The following is a 25,428-nucleotide window of genomic DNA, read 5'->3' on the forward strand; positions in this document are numbered from 1 at the left end:
GTTGTGGGTTCTGTAGTGCCCGGGATAATTGATGCCCCGGTAAGGTAGATATGTGCGCCTTGGTGATGTTTGTTATCACTCACATTGTTGATATGCAGAGGGGAAGTTGACCTGTGTTGGGATATCCGGATTGGGCCTGGCCATACTGCCTGTTCTTTTTCTTCACCACCACATTGGTTTGCCAAATGTATTTCCTTTATTTATTTTCCACAATTAAAGTCTTGTGTCAATTATACTGAAATACAGTTTGTCTTAAAAAAAAAAAAATCTCCATTTCTAAAACATTGGTTTTATTAAATGACATATTCAGTGGTCTTTGAAAATATACTTTTAAGTGATTGTTAATTATTGAACTACATTTTTTGTGTTGTCTTTTCTTACGGTTTGCAGTCTAAAAAAAAAAAAACCTGTTGATGATTAATGGAATAGTTACAAAGTTGCAAAATTGCTCACCCTGCTAAGACTCTCCTCAGGATTCCTCATTTCTGATACCGGAGCGAAGATTGTGTGTGCATTATAACTGGGTGAATTTTCAACACGTACCATGCTTTGCACTCACAATGAACATTTTTATTGTTGGTGCAGAATTTCTTAAAAAATAATTGGGTATTTTTGAAATTCAGCAACCGCAAGTAGAACATTACTGAGCTGCAAACAAAAAATTCATCTGATATGCCACCAACTGAAGCAAGAGGTTGTAACAAGATGGAATTCCACACTTTATATTCTTCAGTGTTAGAGAAACAGCAACAAGCCAGCAAGTCCTACACATCAAGCCGTGAGCACACCGGAGAATCCTTTCTGTTGTGTGCAAGCTACTGAAACCATTTGATATTGTAACAAATGAAGTGAGATCAGACACTGCCAGCCTGAGCCAAGTCATAACCGTAATCAAACTACTGGAAAAGCAGCTGGAGAAGCTGAAGGAGAGGATGAAACTTAGCGATTCTACTCAAGTTCTTTATTCACTTCGCCAAGACCGAAAGGGGTCGCAGCATTTTGAAATTGAATCACTACATTTTGGCAACCAAGTTTGATCTTCGGTTTAATTCATAAGTAATATCTTTCTTTCCAACTGACACAAATCTTCACAGATGCGAAAAGCCCCTGCTTCAGCTTCTCCTTCAAATGCTACTGCCAGAAACAAGCTTTTCTTTTCTAAGAGTTACACTGATGATGAGTCAAAACAGCGCACCCATGTGAAAGGTTATTATGACATCTTGTCAGGCTTAAAAAAAAATGTCCAAATATATTGACACCTCTAAATCTCAATCTGATACACCTTGTATTAGTAGAATGATGGAGGATTACTTTAATTAATGTACAAATTAGCATCTCAGACAGTCCCTTTGAATTCTGGGAGGAAAAAAAAGGCAGTTTGGGCACCTTGTACAAACTAGCTATGGTGTACTTAAGTTGACTACTCTCCAGTGTATACTCGGAAAGTGTGTTTAGTACAGTCCAGAACATTGTGAGTGAGCAGACTACGTCCCAAAAATGTAGAAAAACTGGTGTTCATCAAAATGAACGTCATATTGTATGAGGTATACCATTCTTGCCGCCAATTACAAACTGCATCTGTAATGCTAGATTCCATTGGTGATGAAGTAATACTGCGTGAGGATGGCCCCCTTCATCACCCTGTGCCATCCTGCTCCCTTTCAATACTCTGTGCCACCCTGCTCTTCTCCTTCCTCACTCTGTGCCATCCTGCTCCCCCAGTCCATCACTCTGTGCCATCCTGCCCCCCTTCAACACTCTGTGCCATCCTGCTCCCACCCTTCATCACTGTTCCATTCTGCTTCCCCCCTATCATCACTCTGTGCCTTTCTGCTCCCCCCCGCTTCATCACTCTGCGCCATCCTGCTTTCACCCCTTGCCTCCTTTACTTACCTTTATTAGCTTCTTTCTCTTCTCTTTTGTGTTCATGCTTGTAGCTCCTCTCTGCGCACCTGCCCACTGAATGTCGGGCGTGATGACATCATGCGCGACATTCAGTGCGAACCGAGCAGGGAGGAGGGGCAATCAGGTAAGTTTTTCTTTAGTGCCCCGCCCCATTAACGAAGAGGGCAGAGCCATAGGCATCTGGGCCCACCGAGGTATAGCCTGGCTCCCCGGCGGGCCAGTCCAACCCTGTTTCTGCAGCTCACTTAATGTCGCAATTGTGCCACATTTTCTTCCCTCATCAATGATTGCCTTCACAGTGGTACATGTAATGCCTTTGAAATTATTTTAAACCCCACTACTTTTCAACAGTGACATCTTGTAGATATTTGAAAGTTCCTTACAGACTATGGCTATCCCAGTAGAATGCAACCAATACATCTGTGTGAAAATCTTACAGGAACAGCTGATCTTTATTTGGAGCTAATCACAATCACTTTCCTTATTGTCAGGTGTATGCTAATTACCTTTAAACATGATTTTGAATTTGTCTGGTTCACTCTGAACACAGTGACAGACTCATTAAGAAAGGGTGACCACACTTATGCAACCAGAGTATTCTATTTTTTTATTTTCACTTGAATTTTGCTGGTTGCAATGTCACATTAAAGGTGAAAAAAAGCTCTGCAATTTTAATAAGTGTGTGTAGACTTATTATAGCCACTGTATGTATACTCAAGGTAGTGCATAAAAGCTCACAACTGCATCAGGCATAGGAAGGCCAGTGAAAAGCCATCAGCAAGAGCAGTTAGATTGAGAGATCATTAATTATGAGAGCTAATTCAGCGCATTAAAGGACAGGTGAAAACTGCACAGCACATTAGTTTTACAATTCATAATTTCATTTACGGTTTATAATTGGTTTACAATGCTCTACAGACCACTTCATCAATGAAATTGCTGGTCTTTCTCAGCAAAGTATATTGGAAATCCAATAAAGAGGAAGTACACAGAACTTTAGAATGTATCCACTGTTGCTTCCTATCGTCTGGTTCCTAATTTAATGTGTGTTTATTAGTAATTAAATTAAGATTGTACAAATACAAACTGCATAGAATGTAGACAATAGGTTCTTCTGTGAGTATATATTGCAACATTCTATTATCACAACGTCCTTGTTATTAATATCATTATTAGAGGGGAAGTATTGATTTTGAAAATCTTAGTTTTCTAACAGGATATATATAACGTGGTCTTTATTTTAATTTAATTTTGTAAATGTGCCTAATATATATGTTTTCTATAAAAGAAACAAAACCTTTCTCTATTGCAGTAAGTTAAGTAAAGAGGTTTAAAGGGGTAAAAAGTAAAATATTTATAATTTGGTATGAACACCCCCATAAGTGTGGTAAACTAGTCTAACCCATTCCTTTTGTACAATATTGCAAAAGTCAGCTACAAAGGAATTATTTCTGAAAATTCTTAAGACATCTGTGCTTTTGATTCAACTTTGTGCAATTTTTTTTTTTCTATTTTTATTAATTTGTACATATGTACAAGTCTACGATATTACACAGTACACATCTAATTATGAACTTTGCCACGTTAACATCACCTCTGAGCAAGCATAAAAATTCAGCTTGCTTGCTCTTCTTAAACCCTTCTTAAATAATAAATACGCCACCAACTTTATATAATTTGGTTTCACAATTCTGTGCCGTACAGGACAAAAATTTTCCTTTCCACTTATACATAAGGATCTCCACTATTTGCTCAATGCTCAGTAAACTTCCATGTGGAGACACAATTTAGGGTCAAAAGTAGGTGCAAACAGCAATGAGGCTTTTACACTATGGCAACCTGCACTTGCATGCAGCAAATTAAAAATGTAATTTCAAATAACCACTCGCGTCCCTATACCCGGGAGATGAGTGCATCTGATTTTAACTGCATTTTAATGGTGTTTAAACCATATAGGACAGTGCAGGACCTGCATATAGTGAGGTGCCCTTGACACTGGGATGCAGGCTTAAATGTTTTGATCAAAATATGAACTAATGCCTCGTGTTTTCATTTTGCTAGACCCACACAGATATGCAGTGTAAAGGATAAGTGCTGACAACTGTCTTTTTGTTAAATAGCCAACTAGACAATCACAAGACCAATACTTATAACAATTATTTTTACATATGTACACATTGGTGCAGTCATTTATGACAAAAAGACGAAAATCAGCATTCTATTTGCTGCTTATGCTTAAGATGTGATTATTAAATCACAATTACCCCAGTATGTAACTTATACTGCTTCTCTGACCCCTAGTTTCATTATTACAATACAGGGAAGTAAGGGGAGAATACAATTAATTTATGTAACATATGACACCTGTGGACAAGGCAGAGAAAAGATGTCTGTTAGCCACTTGGAAAACCATGCCACCTGCCAAACAAGAAGGGGCATTTCCAAACATTTACCACTTTGAGTTTGTACCTTTTAAACAGTTTAGGAATACCTACTGACCTTGCTGGTCTAATCATTCTCAATTTTATAATGGTGTGTGTGTGTGTGTGTGCTGAGGGGACCTCATCAAACATATACCTCACCTTGGGTGCAAATTCAACCACACAAAAGCAAACGCAATAACATTGCAGCGCCATATTTCTTTCTGGTGTGACTACAGAGGATGAGAGCACAGTTTTTCAGCTTTTGTTTTTGCACTTCATTTTTTAAGTCAAATTTGATTGTGTTGCGTGGAGTAAAAAGTGCAGCCACACCTACTGCGATATTTGTCTGAAAAGGAGTTTCAATTGGTATAAAATATATTTCATTTCAACCACACCTGTTGTGCTATTTATGTGAGTGAAAAAAAGGGTGAGTAAAAGACAGTTTTATTTCATTATTAGAATTAAAATAAAATATTATTAAAAATAATACAATTTGAAGCAGCAATATATCAGTGACAATTCAAATTCATAGGACAGACCATATTGTGTTACACTATTGTGGTGTTTATTTGACTGAAAAGCAGGTATTTATAAGACAATTTAGTGTCACAAATAACATAGTAAATTAGGGTCATTTGAATCAGTCTTACTGAGGTATTTATGTGAATGAAAACTGTGTTTACAAGACAGAAAATTATCTACCCAAATTTCAATAGGAATATTAAAATAATTTGAAAAATAGCTACTGTGATATATGAGTGAGAATGAACTATTTATAAAACAGGCCATATTCAAGGGCATTTGGTATAAGCAACAATCTGATTAAAGACAAATCATCAGCATTGTTTGTTCTTGAAAGCCATCATTATGTATCTCTCAATTATTATTTTTGCTGTCCTTTTCAACACAAGTGCATGAATGGTTTATAGATGCATTGACGTATTCTTTACGTCAGTTTTAGAAGCTTTCCAAGCTGATCATATTGTCTTTGCCATGAGAGCCGGTCTCTTGGATAACAACAGAAATACATTATTTGTATTAAGAGCATTTTCGGGGACTTCTTTCAAATCACATTATATAGCAAGGAATGACATGTCCTTTAATTCATAGGCAGCACGGTGGCACAGTGGTTAGTATTGCTACCTCATAGTGGTTAGCATTGGGGCCATAGGATCTGTTCTGACCAGGACACTATCATGTGGCATTTGTATGTTCTCTGCCAGTTTGCGTGGGTTTCCTCCAAGTGCTAAACATACTGGTGCTTATGTAGTAGAGAATTTATACTGAATTATTATAAACATTCTCTGTAACAGCAATGCTTAATATGTTGGCACTATACAAATAAAGGTTATTAATAAAGACGCACATGATGAAGAACTGACAATTCGTTTACAGCAGCGTCTGTTTTCAGTTGCTGTCTGTAATTGTATATTTTCCCTTAGTGCTACTGATTATGGTCATCAATGACGCAGGTATTGGAGCCAATATATTTTTTTATAAGTTACAGCTATTTTATGAGATGTACCTGCATCAATCTAACTTATTATTTCATTGCCATCAACAGCTTTGTGATTACTGTTTGTGAAATATCAATTTAACATCTGAGGGACTGCCTTTATTAAAGGGATATTTAAATTGGTCACTTTCTTAGCACACTTGCAATAAGGTATAAAATTGTCATATTTGGCACAGGAGCCTACAGTGCTATTTCAGCAAAAAAAGAGGTGTTTGTAGCACACACAAAGGGGCATATTCAATAGTTGGCGGAAACGCCAAAAATCTTGCGGCGCGCGCACTATTACCGTTATTATGCTAATAGTGGGCGTAAATACCGTTATTACGGTAGTTTTCTCGCTGGATTTCAGCTCGCAGCTCCCTGAGCAACGAGCTGAAATCCAGCTTACTATTACCGTAATAACGGTAATAGTTTTAACTCCGCGGGGATTCAAAACAATTGAATATGCCCCAAAGTGTTATAAGTACAATACAGTAAATTATATTACTTTTAACTACTCCTCTCAATTCTGGTAATTGGGTCATATATGTATTACGATATGAAAGTGTCAAGAAGATGTTCCTTAGAACACTACATAGTATATCTAAATCAAGCCCCTTTGATATTGTTACATTTTCAGCAAACTAAGCTTGAAAATCCCGAATGGTTATTTCACCTAACAGTAAATATGACTAATCTGTAGACCTTTGCTGTCATTTGCAAAAACAGAAAACATAAATGTAGTCTCATGAAAGCCACGCTGACTTTTTCCAGGCATTGTCCCTTAAAGGTCAGGTGCTTTTAACACTGTCAGCTGCCTCCAACATTTAGTCTACGCTAAGAACCTGAAAGTGGCATGGCACAGAGTATGTCTGCAGGGAGGAGATTAGACCGTGGCACAGAGTATGTCTGCAGGGGGGAGATTAGACCGTGGCACAGAGTATGTCTGCAGGGAGGAGATTATGCCATGGCACAAAATATGTGAGCTGGGAGGAAGGTTAGACCATGGCACAGAGAATATCTGCAGGGAGGGGATCAGACCATGGCACAGAGTATGTCTGCAGGGAGGGGATCAGACCATGGCACAAAGTATGTAAGCTGGGAGGGAGGTTAGACCATGGCACAGAGAATGTCTGCAGGGAGGGGATCAGACCATGGCACAGAGTATGTCTGCAGGGAGGAGATTAGACCAGGCACAGAGTATGTCTGCAGGGAGGGGATCAGACCATGGCATAGAGTAGGTCTGCAGGGAGGGGATCAGACCATGGCACAGAGTATGTCTGCAGGGAGGGGATCAGACCATGGCACAGAGTATGTCTGCAGGGAGGGGATCAGACCATGGTACAGAGTATGTCTGCAGGGAAGGGATCAGACCATGGCATAGAGTAGGTCTGGAGGGAGGGGATCAGACCATGGTACAAAGTATATCTGCAGGGAGGAGATTAGACCATGGCACAGAGTATGTCTGCAGGGAGGGAGGTCAGACCATGGCACAGAGTATGTCTGCAGGGAGGGGATCAGACCATGGCACAGAGTATGTCTGCAGGGAGGTTAGACCATGGCACAGAGAATGTCTGCAGGGAGGGAGGTCAGACCATGGCACAGAGTATGTCAGGGTATCAGACCATGGCACAGAGTATGTCTGCAGGGAGGGGATCAGACCATGGTACAAAGTATGTCTGCAGGGAGGAGATTAGACCATGGAACAGAGTATGTATGCAGGGAGGGGATCAGACCATGGCACAGAGTATGTCTGCAGGGAGGGGATCAGACCAGGGCCATCTCTTCCATTGGGCACAATGGGCAGGTGCCCGGGGGCCCTGCAGCCCAGGGGACCCGCCAGAGGCAGCACTGAAAACAAAATCCTGGAAAAAAGAAAAGAAAATACTTACCTTGCGGTCAGCTAGCGATCCGGCTCCCTCCCTGGTCTCCTCCTCCGTACGGCGCTCACAGTGCATGTCGGGCGTGACGTCATCACGCCCGACCGACTTCCATTGCGGAGCACAGCACGGAGGAGTCTCCTGCTGCCTGCTGATTAAAGTTTCGCAGTGCAGTGACTTGTAAGCAGAGTGAAGAGGATCGCATCGGAGAATAAGGTAAGTTAAGGGGGTTTTTTTAAAATTATTTCAGGGGCTGAACAGTATGTGTGTGTTAAAAAAAGTGAGATTATAATATATATATATATATATATATATATATATATATATATATAATCTCACTTTTTTTAATATATACAAACATATATATCTTTTTTTTTTTTTACGTATATATATAGGGGCCCCGGTGCACTGTTTGCCCCAGGGCCCATAATGTTGTTAAAAGGGCCCTGGATCAGACCATGGCACAGAGAATGTCTGCAGGTAGGGGATCAGACCATGGCACAGAGTATGTCTGCAGGGAGGGGATCAGACCATGGCACAGAGTATGTCTGCAGGGAGGAGATTAGACCATGGCACAAAGTATGTCTGCAGGGAGGGGGTCAGATCATGGCACAGAGTATGTCTGCAGGGAGGAGATTAGACCATGGCACAGAGTATGTCTGCAGGGAGAGGATTAGACAATAGCACAGAGTATGTCTGCAGTGAGGGGGTCAGATCATGGCACAGAGTATGTCTGCAGGGAGGGGATTAGACCATGGCACAGAGAATGTCTGCAGGGAGGGGATCAGACCATGGCACAGAGTATGTCTGCAGGGAAAAGATTATACCATGGCACAGAGTATGTCTGCAGGGAGGGAGGTTAGACCATGGCACAGAGAATGTCTGCAGGGAAGGGATCAGACCATGGCACAGAGTATGTCTGCAGGGAGAGGATTAGACCATGGCACAGAGTATGCCTGCAGGAGGGGACTATACCATGGCATGGAGTATGTTTGCAGGGAATGGGGCTAGACCATGGCACAGAGTATATCTGCAGGGTGGGGGTTATATCATGGCACAGAGTATATCTGCTGGAGGGGATTACACCATGGCACAGAGTATGTCTGCCGGGGGGCTCATACCATGGCACAGAGAAAATCTGCAGAAGGGGGTTATACCATGGCACAGAGTATGTCTTCAGGGAGGGATTCAGACCATGGCACATAGTCAGAGCTGGATTAAGGCTTCGGGGGGCCCGGGGCACTTAAGACAGGGGGGCCCCTAAGATCTAAAATTAAGGGCATAGTGACACATCCTGCATTACATCACCTACAGCCCACAGTATGACACTTACAGCTCTCCCAGAGGGCTCGCTTAGGTTGTCTGCATAAGAAAAATCATTGCTTCCACAAACTAAAATACTGTACATTAAAACAATCATCAAAACACCACATTAAAATGGGTATTGACACCACACATTAAAACTAGCAATGATATCATACATTAAAAATACCATTGATAACATACACTAAAACTAGCAATGGTACCGCACGCTAAAACTAGCAATGATACCGAACTTTAAAAATAAAATTTATAATGCACATTAAAACTAGCAATGATACCGCAAATTAAAATACCATGGATAATGCATCATTGGGCATGGCCAGGCCACCCTCCTACAGACAAAAAACCTGCATTGTTGTGTACACCATTGAACGGTCACCAAAAATTGGGATTGTCCCACTAGACTCACAACATTTCACAGACTTTGCTGCTCTCTCCTACCTGTTCTTCTCACTTTCACCACCTGTGCTGCAGGTTTCTTTAGTTGCGGCTTGTCTGGATCCTGAAATGTTAGGGGCCCTACTTGGGAAAAAAAAATGGGTACATTTAGAAAATTACAGCCACCCCCGGCATTAAATCAGTACCACCCATGATTAATAATTAGGCCTTCCTCCAGCCCCAACATTAAAATAATAGTATTCACATTTAATAAATAAACCTATTTCCCTCCCTACAAACAGCCCCAGCAATAAATTAATAGTATTTACATTTCAGAAATATACCTATTTCCCGCAACCGTCACTGCCATTAAATAATTCATAGGCACATTTAATAAAGGGACCTCATTCTCCCCAAACTCACCCCCACATTCAGTAGCACCCAAACCACCCCATCTTAAATTAATTAATTGTCCCCACTATTGTGCCTCTCTTCTCCCCCTTTTTCCTTATTGTGCCTCTCTTCTCCCCCTTTTTTCCCCTAGTGTGCCTCTCTTATCCCCCTTTTTACCTTACTGTGCTTCTCTTCTCCCCCTTTTTACCTTAATGTGCTTCTCTTCTCCTCCTTTTTTCCTTACTGTGCCTCTTTTATCCCCCTTTTTACCTTACTGTGCTTCTCTTCTCCCCCTTTTTTCTTACTGTGCCTCTCCTCTCGACCTTTTTTCCTTACTGTGCCTCTCTTCCCCCCCTTTTTCCTTACTGTGCCTCTCTTCTTCCCCTTTTTTCTCCATAGTGTGCCTCTCTTCTCCCCCTTTTTCCTCCATTGTGTGCTTTTCTTCTCCCCCTTTTTCCTCCATAGTGTCCCTTTCTTCTCCCCCTTTTTCCTACATAGTGTCCCTTTCTTCTCCCCCTTTTTCCTACATAGTGTCCCTTTCTTCTCCTTTTTTCCTACATAGTGTCCCTTTCTTCTCCTTTTTTCCTACATAGTGTGCCTTTCTTCTTCTTTTTTCCTACATAGTGTCCCTTTCTTCTCCCCCTTTTTCCTACATAGTGTCCCTTTCTTCTCCCCCTTTTTCCTACATAGTGTCCCTTTCTTCTCCCCCTTTTTTCTACATAGTGTACCTTTCTTCTCCCCGTTTTTCCTACATAGTATCCCTTTCTTCTCCTTTTTCCCTATATAGTGTCCCTTTCTTCTCCCCCTTTTTCCTACATAGTGTGCCGTCCTTCTCCTTTTTTCCTACATAGTGCCCCTTTCTTCTCCCCCTTTTTCCTACATAGTGTCCCTTTCTTCTCCCCCTTTTTCCTACATAGTGTCCCTTTCTTCTCCCCCTTTTTCCTACATAGTGTCCCTTTCTTCACCTTTTTTCCTACATAGTGTCCCTTTCTTCAATATTCCTTTTTTTTTAACTTACCTTTCTTGTAGCTTCTTTCTTCTCTTCTGTCTTCCTGTTTCTTTCCTGGTCCTCTCCGCGCTGCTCCTCACTGAATGACAGGCGTGACTTGATGACATCACGCCTGTCATTCAGTGTTATCAGTGCAGAGAGGAAAGAGGAGGGACGCCGGCGCTGCGATGAGGTGAGTAGTATCTATATATTTTTTTTTTCACTATCCTGCTCCCCCCACCAATGCAGGGAGCCCCGAACCCGACCGCAGCCCCCCCCTCTCTCCGAGGGCCCCCCGCCGCCACCGCCATTAAGAAAAAAAAATAATAAAAAAAAATCAGTAGAGGTTATGCGAGCGGCGGCCCTCGGAGGGAGGGGGTCCCGGGGCACATGCCCCCTGTGCCCCCCCTTAATCCGGCTATGCACATAGTATGTCTGCAGGGAAGGGGGGATAGTCCATGGCACAGAGCATATCTGCAGGGGGGGGGTTGTACCATGCAACAGAGAATATCTGCAGAAGGGGGTTATACCATGGCACAGAGTATGTCTGCAGGGAGTGGGGTTAGACCATGGCACAGAGTATGTCTGCAGGGAGGGAGGTTAGACCATGACACAGAGTATGCCTGCAGGGAGGGGATTATACCATGGCACAGGGTATGTCTGCAGGGAGGGGGTTAGACCATGGCGTGGAGTATATCTGCAGGGAGGGGATTAGACCATGGCACAGAATATGGCAGCAGGAGGAGCTTAGACAATGGCACTGAGTTGCTTATGTAAATGGAATCAAGAAATGTCATATAGTGAGTTAACTAGGTTTAGATCCTCTCAAATCTGCCACATGATAGCATTTATACTAAAATTATTATTTAGTTCTTTATTTGGGTTGGGTACAGGTTAACTATGCTCATAAATCCGACAAAGAGGACGCCTACAAAAAAATTCTGATTTTACCAAAAAACAATTGCAATCCATTCAGACTTACCTCCAAACCAACCCTGCAGATTTCTGATTGCACCATCATGCTGACAGCTACTCATACGAATACACTGGTGTCTGGCAGTACACTTTCACGTCACTGCGACCTCCATCAATGTTAATTTAAAGCAGCAATGTCTGGACTCCGCAGTTTAAGTCTTTAAAGACTTTAAACACTTTAGCAAAACTGTAATCAGCAAGTGGGTGTTAAATAGACTGGATAATGAACAGAAGAGGTTTACATTCAAGTGTAGATTGGCATTAGGCCTCAACGGGAGTTTTCCAGGTAGGCTGGCCGGTTATGGTGAAATTCAAGGCATTTTGTTTTAAAACTTTTTTCTGTTTTCCATATATCTATATTTTTAATGAAGGGACCAGGTCCCAATCTGAGCCGGCCTTGGCCTATTAGTAAGACCAGTCAAGGGACCAGTAAACTTAGTATGTGTGCTGCGTGGATCAACCTTTAACTGGTCCGTCCTTCCCTTTCCAGCTCCTCCCCCCCACCCTCCTTCCTCACATTGGTGGTGTATGCGCTATGCAGCCATCCACAGGACAGATCAGTGAATCTAGGGTCATGTCTTATAATTACCTGTACCTCCGCACTGGGAGAAATTGTACTGTAAGAGATTGGCAGACAGATCAGGCATTTGTCCCCTTTAATTCTGAGAGGATACTATGGAGACAGGACCATGTCAGCCTCCTCTCTGGACCCATTTTATCAGCAGAAAACAGGACTTTCCCTTTCTCCAGTGTTAAACCAGCAGACTAAGGTGAATGGCAATTTGAGGCTGAGAACCCAGGAATTAAGAGTATCAGTGATCCCTGTACATTAACTGTGTGCTGTGAGTAACTCAGAGATTACTAGTTGTGCTTGAGTAAACTGACTAATTAGTATTTTTTATATAATCCATTTTTGTGAATATCAGAGTATGTAATAATTATGGTTCTGCTGTAATGTGGAAGGGTATTGCTGATTGTTGTAATATGAGGGGTATTGCTCATTGTTGTAATATGAGGGGTATTGCTGTAATTTGTGCGTGGGAGGGTATTTATTGATGTAATAGGAGTGCTAATAATGTAATGCTGGGGATCATTAGGAGAAATAGGCTTATTTGGTAAATGTGAATACTACTGATTTAATGTTGGAGCTGGTTGGGGGGCCTAGAGAGTTTATTAGTTGCTCACCTTACAGGAGGTGAATAGTATATACATCGATCAGCCACTGACAAGTAAAGTGAATAACATTATTGATTCATTATCTTATTACAATGGCACCTGTCAAGGGGTGGGTTATATTAGGCAGAAAGTGAATGGTTAGTTCTTGAAGTTGTTGTATTGGAAGCAGGAAAAATGGGCAAGTGTAAGGATCTGAGCGACTTTGACAAGGGACAAATTGAGATGACTTGACAACTGGTTCAGAGTATCTCTAAAACAGCAGGTCTTTGGGGTGTTCCTGGTATGCAGTGGTTATTACCTACCAAATGTCGCCCAAAGAAAAACAACCAGTGAACCGGAGACAAGGTCATGGAAACCCAAGGCTCACTGATGCTCGGGTGAGCGAAGGCTATCCTGTCTGGTCCATAGAAAAGCTTGATTTTAAGTGATGACGTGAGAGTTACTCTCTGCTTTTTAACTATCACCAAAGCCACATTTGATTGGTGTGAACTTTATATACAGGTTACACTATGTTTTCTATTTTATTTTATTTTCACATATTAACATTTGAGAAATAAAGAAGAGAAACATCACGATTTCAATAAAAGGAGAGACTTCATTTACATTTTGTAGATCATTTATTTTATTAAGTTGTACGATTTAATCACTTTTAATGTTTTACTTATTGTTTTTATCTTTATTGGGAATTTTCACTAGTGCACATTTGCTCTAAAATCTGCTATTGTTGTATTTACTGTTGAATGTTATAAGGTGACATTGTTATAGAGCTTTATACTGCAGGTGGTTGGGGTGAAGGTGAAAATAATGGTTACATGAAATTTAGAAAACTTCAAAATGCCCAGGCAATAAATCAATAGCACCCACATTTTATATTTAGGCCTCCCATTAGCACCAACATTAAAATAATAGTTTTCACATGTGAAAAATAAATCTATTTTCCTCCAACCAGCCCTGACATTAAATTAATAATATACACATTTAATAACAAAACCTATTTCCCTCCCTCCAAACCTCCCCAGCAATAAATTAAATATCATTTACGTTTAATAAATATAACCACTTCCCACAACCATTAAATAATTCATATTCACATTTAATAAATAGATCTCCTCCCCAAACTAGGCCCCGTTATTAAATTAAATATTCCCACCATCACCCAACAAATAAATTAATAGCACCAATTTATAAATAATTCGCTCCACCATTAAATTAATAGCTTACCTCCCACATTATATTTAGACCCCACCCCCTTCCCTCATATCCCTCACATCTGAGTGTGTGGGACAGTCCCACCACAATTGAGACAATTGGCAGGCAGTCTCTCTTCTACCTGTTCTTGCAGCTTACATTACCTGTTGGCGCTTTAAGCTCATATCTGCTTGGCCGAATCCTGGAATGCTGGGGGCCTGTTTGGAAAAGGGATAGACACTGTACACCTCCTGGAAAGCTGCACAACTAACTTTTAATAATTATAATTACAAACCATTTTCACATATTAGATGAGGTGATACAAAATGCTGACATTAATATATTCTCTAAAAGTAGATTTTATCCTTACAGCAACTGAATGCTAAAGCAGAGAAATCTACATTTCTAAATAATAATGTGCAACCTAGCGTGTAAGAATGTATCAAATAATCTACCCTGAAATATTTTACTTTGATTAAAAAAAAGAATAACATTTGACACTGTAATGTTGTTAAGCATTTAGTTATTTGTATCTGTCATCATCTTGCTTGTAAAGGATAACTAACATTTCAAATTCCTTCTATACCTCTTTTTAGTCTGTACCTTGGTAATTAGCATTAAGGGGTAAGTCGAATGTTTTACTTGTAGAAAAAACACACTGGGGATTATTTCCAGCGAGCAATACAAGTACAGTATTCTTTTCACAAAGGGAAACATAGTAGCAGTGAGCATTGACCAAATTATGCACATTGGAGATGCCCACTGAAGCATGTGAATGTACACATACGACAAATATATTTTTGTACAGGCTGCTGGTTCAATTACCCCACTGGGACCCTAGTAGGTTTATATATTGCTTCATTTTAAACTCACACATTTACCTGATGTTAAATTAGTTAAAAGTATAGTCTGGGAGTTGTAGTTCGACAGTTGAAGAGCCAAGGATTCACTTAGCCTGGTGATTAAACTAAGCTACAATAAGAATATGTCTAGAAGGAGGAATATCAATATGACAACAAGGTCCTGTGTACTGTACATTGAAGATACAAAGCATCAGGAATTCAAGATTGAGAAGCTATCTACAGTAGTAAGACACAACTATACATAATAAATGCATTTCATATATATGGTATAAAACACAATAACATACAATATAAGCACCTGTAAGGACTGGTGCAAACCCTGATGCGCAAATGCCCTTTGTCCTTATTTTTTTACAAAACTAGCAACATCCGGGGAGATGTATGTTCTAATGGGAAAAGCTGGGTGGAGAAGGAACTTGAAACAAATAAGGCAAGATGTATTTGTGTTCCTCATTTTATATGCAAATAAGATATTTAAATGGGTTTGAAGGTGTGGATAGGGCACTTCGTGTGGTTCCATGGACATGAATGAGGTAAAACCGATCAGTATTTTAGAAGAACAAAAGTTGAAATTAGTGAAGGAAGTGCTGGTAAATTGGTAGTAGGCTGGACTTTGAAAAAATATTTTACTGTTTCCAATGGGTGCATTCCCAGCAAGAACCACACACCCACAAAAGGTAACATAGAATATTTTTACAGGGACAGATTCATAAACCATTACTACATTAATTTGTGGAAATAGAAATGTATTGCACATGTATTGTAAGTAACATTTACAAGGATTAAATAAAGTTACTTAACAGAATTTCAGTAAATAAGTTGTTTATGTAAGATGATCCTATCATACGCTATAATTTACTGTACAAGGCTGACTTACTTTTACTGTTATTCATTCTATTATAGAATTCTTGCAAAATGTACACATAGGCAGACTAACACAATCAATTTTGTCTTCAGCAAAACACATCTGTGACAGGATGGACCTCCTATGCTACCCTGTCCGTCCTGCTGGGGACCAGATAGACTTGCCTTGTCATGAACCCCTTTCTTTATCTCAATTTTGGCCCCTCTAAATGCAGTAGAAGGGGCTTGCTGCTGACACCACTGGGCTCCTTCGACGGCACCTAAAACTGGTTCTTTCTGGGTAACTTTCGCTGCTTGTATCCCCTTCACTGGGAACCTGAGCTGGTAACCTGAGCTGGTAACCCTGACCTCTTATTTAGATAAGGGTTGTTGTGGATGTTTCTTGCCTGGCCTATCACACTGGCTAGAGCTGCAGGGTAGCAGACAGAGCATTGGTACTGGAATGCTGGGTTCCAACCTCAGAACAGCTGGATAATGGATTAGATTGGCCTAATATGTATGTCACAAGAATGCCACAGGTAAGTAGGCATCAAAGCAGGATTTTGAAGCAGTGATGTTTTATTAGCTCAAGTGTCCTAATAAGGATAGTTACACACTAGTTTATGGTACTAGTGATCTCATAATTTATAGATGGTATAATACATTACATGGTAAAACAGAGCTCCTTTTAAATGCAGTTTTGCAGCCCTAACTTGGCAGGAGGTAACCCAGCTCATGTTTTAGCTGGCACCAAAATGTCTGATATATCACTTTCAATAATTGCCAGTAATATGTCATATATCCTCTAACTTAAATTTGAAATGCAATTTATACTTAACAAAATTTACACCAATCTGTTATTTGCTAAAACTTGCTGGTTGCAATATTCAGACAAGTTCTAAGATACAGGGTGAAACTACACATTAAAAAAAGGTAACAATCTCCTGTGGTGCATTTAGACTAAAAAAAACAAGTTGGAAGTTCACATGAAAAGACTCAAAAACTTAATTAGCATGATTAGCCTGCCTTCAGCAGTTACAAAACAAAATTAAACTTCCTCTCCAGTCACTGTCTCAGAAATAAATATATTTGCTATACAGAAGTAGAACACAATATAAAGAAAATCAGTACATTTGCAATGATATACAGTGGTGCACTGCACCCCTAATTAAAATAAATATCTACAATAAGTTATTTATACGTGATCCAGCCATGCTATCTATAAAATAAAATATTGCCACCCTCCCCTCAGGCACTGTGCCCTTCACTTCACCCACATCTCTTGTCTTGGGTGGGGTGGGGGGGCAGCTCCTTAGTGACAGGATGTATGGCCCTGCAGAGTGCTATTCTCCCAGCCTTTCAGTTACACTGAGGAGCAGAAAACTGATGCGTTATCCCCTGTCTGTCTGCTCTAAAAGGAAAGAGAAATGGCAAGGGAGAGCAGGGGAGGATCAGGCAGAAAGCTATTACATAATTTAAATCCCTGGGCGGCCAGCACTCAATACAGTGCCATGGAGAAAATAATAACAATGAATGAGTGATATTATGTCACTTATTCAATGTTTTAAGTGTCACTTAAACTTTGGCAGCTCAATTAGTGGTAGCACCGACCCTGCACATAATGGATACATTGTAACATAAATGTTTACAAAGCTATAGAAACAACATTCAATTTATGGAATATATAATTCAGCTTTCACAAAACATGCTTTCAGAAATGAACAACGTGTGGCACTTATGAAAGTAGAATAAAGAAAAACTAGATAAAAACTGTAATTACTTGTAAAATAAAAATAACAAAAGTAATTAAAAGTGATAAATAGAAATCATAGGTACAGTAAGTGGTCATAGAGTCATGAAATTATTCTTACTATATAGCACTATTAAAAGTATCGCCTTTAAATTACTTTTGTACTTGCAAAAAGAAGTAGCTCTGTTACATATTATATGTCTAACACAGTACCACCCTATATTCAATAATCTTAGAATTCCATAATCACAATTTTAGTATTCTCAATTAATTATATTTACTTAACATTTAGTCTACATTTAAAAATAACAGTAAAGAAAGAAATTTAGTTACAACTAAGATGGTAGCCAATAAGTTCTACGCCACATGGGAAAATGCAATTTTAAAAGATGAATGTCTTAGTAGCAAATAAGTGAATTCTGGTTGAGACTGAAATTCTCACGGGTGATCACATAATTAGTTGACGGAGGTTTCTTCAATACCTCTGCATGTTATATCTATGATTTCTATATATATATATTTTTTCCTGTAAACAGATTAAAGTGGAAGATGCCAGATCTGTGTTCACTAGGGAAATACTTGCACATCTGTAATGTCTGTTATACTGTTAATATTCCACATGGGAGACCAGGACAAAAACAGAAATTTCCCTATGTGCAAACAACAGTTTAGCTCACAGCTGATGTCTGTACAATGACCAACATGCTAAATTTTGGTTATAACTAAAACTTCATAAACTTGCCACCTCAATCATAAATAATAAACTAACAACCGCACATGCACCTATAAAACATTGCACGGTATCAGCATTGCTACTGGCATTAGTGAAATTGCAAATTAACAAATCGGAGACTTCTGCTTTTAGCTCCGCAGAGCAATTTCAGAGAGAGAGAAAAATACTGTTGACTTTGGCAGGAGCAATGTGAATTTTATGGAGATGTGGAAGTAGACAGCCCTGAACAAACTTCCCCAAATAACTCATCATTAAACATGCAGGTGAAAACATAGGGTAATAACTCTATAATCCCCATGATTAAATTAAAGTCTGCCAGCTATGGTAAGGACAGCCAGAATCTCCTCTCGTATTCCCAAGGCTACACAATCTGCCACAGAGAACAGACTGGTTTGAATTAGCAATACTACCATCATCTCATTCATGTAAGAAAAGCCACAAAAAAAATCCTCATTTTGGATTATTTAAAGATGTGTAATTTTATTTTATCAGAGGAAGAAATGCCAACAATGTATCATTCAGACATTCTGCAGTGATGTAGTTGCATACTTTGGAAATTATTTTTTTTCCAGTTTCATGTAACTGCTTATATAAAAAAAATCAGATACATATTATAGTACATGATTAATGAAATGTAATTAATCAGGGAAACAACAGTTCATTCATAATAGCAAACAATAATGGAATAAAGAAGGAAATACAATAAGCTTGGAATGATTACCATATCAGTTTTATATTTTTAGAAAGTAATTGCAGACTCTTAATTGGTTTCATTTGTTCTGTGCTGTATCATGGCTTGACCGTAAAAGGTATCTTCTATAGAATGTAAGGCTAATTAGAAAATGTAGTAATTACTTCTTGGAATTGTATGATATATGTCAGATTTATAAAAGGGCATTTGTCATATAATTGTTTCCAATTTATAAAAGCAGCTGAGAATTTAGTATAAGAAGCCTAGGTGAGGTAAGTTTGATATTACATAATAATTCAAGGTCAGTGGCTGATGTTGGCATTTAGATAGGAACTCTAGAAAGATGACGTCTTCTCCACAGCTTTGCTCAATAAGTGAAAGATTACAATGACATTTATGATAATTGATGTTAAGAAAAAAAAATATACTATAACCTGCAGCAATCAATGAATCAGATGTTGGTTTTAATGTTTAATATTTATTTTGTAGGGTCAGAGCATCTATTTGTTCAGGTCTCCCTGTGACATGCACAGCTTCGTGATGCTGGCACTACAATGCTGGCATCCCCCCAAAACCCTGGGGCCTGTCTTTAACCCCTAAGCTAACATTGTGCTTTGAAAAGAGAAGAGCAGTATCCTCTTCTGAGTGGTGCACGAGCTGACCACGCACGCTCTGAAGAAGGAGCCTCTCTGCTCTTTTCAGATCGAGCCTGGGACAACACAGTGGCATTTCAGAGTCTCTACCTTGGATATGAGACCCAGCAATGCTCAGTTTCACTTGTGCACATGGTATTATAAACGAAAATGGTAATACATTTAGTTTGATAACATGGCATATGTTAGGGACACAGGGGATCTGACAGATTATACCAATTAGGACAAGACAAGTATATAGAGATGTCTAGCATACAAGGAAGACTAGAAAGTGGTTACATTTGGAACTAAATTGTGGTACACAAAGAAACAGTGGGGAGATAAAAATCTCCCCACTGTTTCTTTGTGTACCACAATTCAATGTTTCTTTCCATCAGTATTTCAATCTTCATTGCAACCTTGTATTGAAAATTGCTACATGAGCGGATTGTGACAGTGAAATTATTGTATGCCAGTTCCCATGGTGCAGTGGTGTAGTGATATTTAAAAAAAAAAAATCTATTTTTAATACTGTTCAGAAAATGCTCAACCTTCTACCCCAGAGGCAGAACTGTATCTTGATACAAATGATATCTCTAGTAATACATGTCTACTGAAGCCAATCACTGTGACCTTTCTGGGATAGAGATCTTGCATAACAAAATGTACTCGCAATGCATCACATGTTTAAATCCTAGCCCAAGATGATCAAAGAATAAACCTGTGTGATATTCTGCTCTTTGGTTATAAGTAACATTCCTGCCATTATTGAAATGTGGTGGTGTTTTGTTTGATGAGTGAACATCCGTATTCTAGAGACTACATTCAGAGATTTTAACATGTCTTAACTGAGCACATTTAGAATACTGGATGAATGCCAACTTAAATGACTGACATCTCTATGGGAACCTGCCAATCTTCCTCTGTGGGGTCAGGAATTATATTTTAAGACAGTGACCTTCTTCCGAAAACTGACAGTAGCTGGAAGTGAAGGCACAGCCACTTGAAATTTTTACCCAACTGAAAGAAAAGTTCACCTCTTATTAGACTACTTGAGAAAAATCTTGAAAATGAAAAGCAAGAAAGCTTTACAAAAGATCATATGTCAAGATAACTACACCAAAAGGAAAAATACACACAAAACTTATACCAAGGATGATTTTTTTCTTTACCCTTCTATATTTTCCTAAAAGTTTTGGCTGAAAAACCTCTTGACAGGTCACACAAATAAATCTTCAGTCAGACCCTGGTGCTTCCAAACTTCTCTCCCTCTCATCCTCTCTTGGTCTCTCTCAATGGACCACCCCTTCCTCTCACCGCAATAGCCACTCCCTTGATCTGATCTTTTTCCTACCTCTGTGCTGTCTCCGACTTCAACAATTCACCTTCTCCTCTCTCTGACCACCATCTGCTCTCTTTTATCATCTCTCCACCCCTCTCACCTTCCCCATCCCCTAATGTTTCTCTGACCAGGCGTAACCTTTATACCAATGATTCTACCACGTTCTCCTCCGCCCTGGTCTTACTCCTCTCCCCCATAACTACTCATTCTTGCCCGGATGAGGCTATCTTCTTCTATAATCATACCCTTAGCACTGCACTTGACTTTGTCTCCCCAGCTGTCACCATCAAGCTTCACTAATCTTCATAAATGCTCCCGTAGTGAGAAATGGCTCTGGAGAAACTCACGGACTCATGCTGACTTCCTTCACTTCAAGTTTATACTCACCTCTTACAGTTCTGTCCTGCCACTCTCTAAACAATCCCAGTTGAAGGCTCTCATTTTCTCCCAATCCTCAAACCCACATCGCCTTTTGCCACATTCAACTCCCTCCTCTCCCCCACTCCCATTTCCCTCCTCTCTGCTATCAACTTTGCTGCGCACTTCACCTCCAAAATTGAGTCAATATGTCATAACATCTCCTCAGATCAGTCCCTTCTCATTCCACCCTCCCACTATGTCCTCCCTCCCACCCTCCTCTGTAGATGCTATCTCCATCGCCCGAACCCCACTGTCACACCCACATCCTAGTCTACCCTCCTTCTCTTCCTTGACTTCGGTATTTTCTCCTCCTCACTGCCAACCACCTGCCCACTTGACTCCATTCTTTGCCAACTCCTTTGCTCCCTTTTAACGTATACCTCTCTTCTGGAACCTTCCCTTCCTCCTTATAATGCGAGGGGAATGGCCGTGTCACTCACACACAATGATTTGGTGCTACAGGGCTCTCGTAGTCATGGGAGGAGCCCTGTAGCACTGTTATCGGAGAAATGTGGTACAGCCATCCTATGCAGGCCGTGCATAGGCTGGCTGCATCGCATACTACTCAATGTGGCCACATCATTCATTAAAAGACTATTGTACTACAAGCTGTTGCGCAATATGCTATTAATGGGTGCTGCTGTTGTATCGAGAAGTATGCGATGCGGTCGCATGTGCATGGATTGCATAGGCTGCCAGCACTGCATGCCCACTGGACTACCAGGCAACCCCAAAATATCCTATTCCCCCCTGTGGGGCACATGCCCCCTGCCCCTGGCCGAGACACCACTACCAGTATCAAAATGATTTGGCAAATGAATAGATCATGAAAATAAACTGTATTTTTGAAAAAATAGCCCATGTCTGTCCTTCAATGGAAAATTGTTTTCCCCATCATGTAATTGAATCATAATTCATCATAGTATCACTTGTATTACATATTACAAATTATTGAACTAATATAGATTTTTATAAGCCTAATACGATAGGCAAACTGGTTTATATATCATTATTATTGTCAAGTTCTATATTTTTTTTACTTTGTGGTGTTCTAATCACTGCTTCTACCTTATGATAGGTAATGTACTATTTACACAATTTCAGTGTCAAGTCTAAATTCACAGAGAAAACAGAAAAAAATACCTTTATATTAAAGCACAGCCACCCAGCTAATTAGAAAAACATAACTGAAAAAATGTATTGAACATACAATTAATAGTTTTCTGTTTTGTTTCCTTTACAAAAACATATCTCCCAACTGTTTCAATTTCGACCATGATCAGGGTTTTTATATATTCAGTCCAACGATCTCATATGGGAAACATGGGTGATGATATCACAGTGTTTCTTGTCACCAGGTGTACTATTATGATACATGTGAACAGAGATCTCTATGAGATTGCTGTCAACTTATGTTTAATTAGTGATCAGGGTGTCCTGGAAGATATCTCAGAATGCAGCAGTGGGTGCATTGGGATCCAGTTGCCACTAGATTACAAATGTTTTTGATTCAGTTATTTCAGTTGAAAATTACATACAATTGTGGAAATAATTTTAATGTTGCTCTTACCGTTACTGGTACCACCTGCATCAGGATGGCAAAGTTGGTGAGATGATTGCAGCGACATACAGAGTAATTCAAGTTTCCTTCAACGCGAATGCATCCCTCATTGGACCAAATACCAGAACCAGAACTGCAAGAAAGATCAGTTTACATCACACAAACAGTTCACAAACCAGTGTCCTCCTCACTGGTTTTACTGACACAGTAAAAATGATAGACATTCACTGCTCTCTGTCCCACAACTCGGCATTACAAATAACACTGATACACATAGACCTGTACTGAGAAGCTCCCTATATCCCCTTAACTGGTCCTTTGATCTGCTGACACAGTAAAAATAACAGATATTCACTGGACTACCTGTCCGACAAATCAGTAAGTCACTAACTGTAAAAATAAGAAAAGAGCAAGATATTTACATCTCACTTTACTGAAAACACTGCAATGGCTGCTGTATTTACTTTACATAACACAATGATGTATCTGATACACTTTTTGCTGTGAGCAGCTCTGCACATGTAAAGCAATACAAGCAGATACTGGCTCTGACCATCTGTTCCTTTAACTACTACACTGAGTTAGCTTTGCTAAAGTATTTCAATACTTCCAAATACCTTATCTATTTAGTTGAAGTAGAAGTGAGGAGGGAATTTCATAGAGGGAAGGGGGATCATTCAAATATGCAAAAAAGGTAAATGCAGAAAGTACAACACAAATTTTAATTGATTAACATATTTATTTGTGGTAAAGAACATATTTAGTAAATGTTGGATAGAGCAGGGAGAAACAACGCCTTTCAGTTGATATTTTTAGAACAATATTTATTTTCCCAGTGGAAAGTCCAGATACTTGCCAGATATTACATAACATGTACTGTAGATTATCTCAGAAATAACAATCTTCAAAGTGCAATGATGTGGCACTCCACAATATGTACACTACTAGCAGGCGCGGGCTGGTAGTTGTCAGTCCAGGGGGCGCACAGGCGGCCGCATCACGTGACACGCGATGCGGCCGCGATGACGCGGCCCCATCGCCTGTCACGTGATGCGGCCGACTGTGCGCTGACGCGGCTGTATCACGTATATTGTGATGCGGCCACCGCTGAAAATAGACTTTATTGCCCTAACACCAGTAAGACTGAGCGGCCCGTGGGGGCCGCTGCCCCCCTGCCCCCCGGGCCAGCCCACCCCTGACTACTAGAGACCTGAATTCATCTCTCAGTGAGGACTGGTGCAAACCCTTGCTGCCCTAGAAAGGAACGCTCGCCTAACTCCCAAAAACCTGCTGCTTCTTACCTTAGCAGGTGGGGGCTGGGGGTAGCATCCTCTGCTTCTCAGAGTGGGGGTGTGGTGCTTTGCTGTGACACCATAGCCAAGCGCCAGACTCCCAGCTGCACAATGACATTGAGGAGCAGCAGCTTCACATGTAAGATGCTGCAGCAGCTTCTCTTTAATGTCAGCAGCCGGTGCTCATTCTGGGGATGCTGCAGGGGCATTAAAAACACTGCAAAACACTGTCATTCATTCAGTGTTTTAGGTGTCCCCTAGCCATTGGCCCCCTAGCTAACCACCATGGTTTATCTAATAGAAAAGCCAGCCCTCCATAATGTCATCAAGTCCTACACCAGTGCTACAGCAGCAAGAACTGTGCAGTTTATCTCCCATGTGTGTTACCATATTGACTATTACATATATCAGGCGATATTTTGACATATGTTGGCAACTCAAGGTTACATTTTCTGAAAACAGTACTTTTGTTGTGACCCTAATTACAACCGATTTTCCTGTCTGTGTCAACATACGCTAAAATCCCTTTATTTTACGCAACTATCAGTATTTGAAACTTTGTACAGGACCAAACAATGTTTCCGTGGCCTTGTGAGCTCCAGCTGTGAAGAAATATTAATGTGTAAATAAATGTATTTTTTCTTAATAGAGAGGTGTTGTAAATTATGTGAAGGCATAACTGACCAGGTGGGTTTCCTTTCCTGCCAAATATTTTGCCACCTTAACAGAACAGCTAATGATAGCAGACCCTGGTGATACTTAGTAACAAACGTTCTGCTGTTCCATAAATGCAATAGTTCATTGTGTGCGATTCATCTTTGTTCATGTGTTGAAACTTGATGAAAGTTAGAACTGCACAAATCAGCACATTATAATTACCATAGACATGCTGTATAGAGATAAGGATTATGTAATGAAGATCGGGGTTGCAGGGGTTCATACAAAGTGGATCAAGAAAAATATATTCTCTCCAAATAATGTTAATACCAGTCTGAAGAGGTAGTGGGTAAGGGTAAATATGATAGAGGTGTGCAAAGTATCCAGATGGAGAATATTGAATATTATAGTTGAAAACGGAAAGTATAAGGTTTTAAAAAAAAATCTTCTTGTTAAATCTAGGTCAGGATGTTACTTTGGGAGGTTGGGGTAAAAAGCTACCACAAGGACATTTAAATGA

The 25,428-nt window shown here is 40.0% G+C and overlaps 1 protein-coding gene across 2 annotated transcripts in view; it reads right to left on the reverse strand.

Moving 5' to 3' along the window:
* The window catches only part of ADGRD1 (adhesion G protein-coupled receptor D1), a 434,837-nt gene that overhangs the window by 181,589 nt on the left and 227,820 nt on the right, over positions 1 to 25,428 (reverse strand). For both annotated transcript variants that reach the window (XM_075176425.1, XM_075176435.1), the window contains one exon: positions 22,969 to 23,092. In XM_075176425.1, coding sequence (XP_075032526.1) covers positions 22,969 to 23,092 — 124 coding nt within the window. The remainder of the gene's footprint in view (positions 1 to 22,968; positions 23,093 to 25,428) is intronic.

The sequence above is a fragment of the Mixophyes fleayi genome, chromosome 1, assembly GCF_038048845.1.
Source record: "Mixophyes fleayi isolate aMixFle1 chromosome 1, aMixFle1.hap1, whole genome shotgun sequence".
Taxonomy (NCBI): domain Eukaryota; kingdom Metazoa; phylum Chordata; class Amphibia; order Anura; family Limnodynastidae; genus Mixophyes; species Mixophyes fleayi.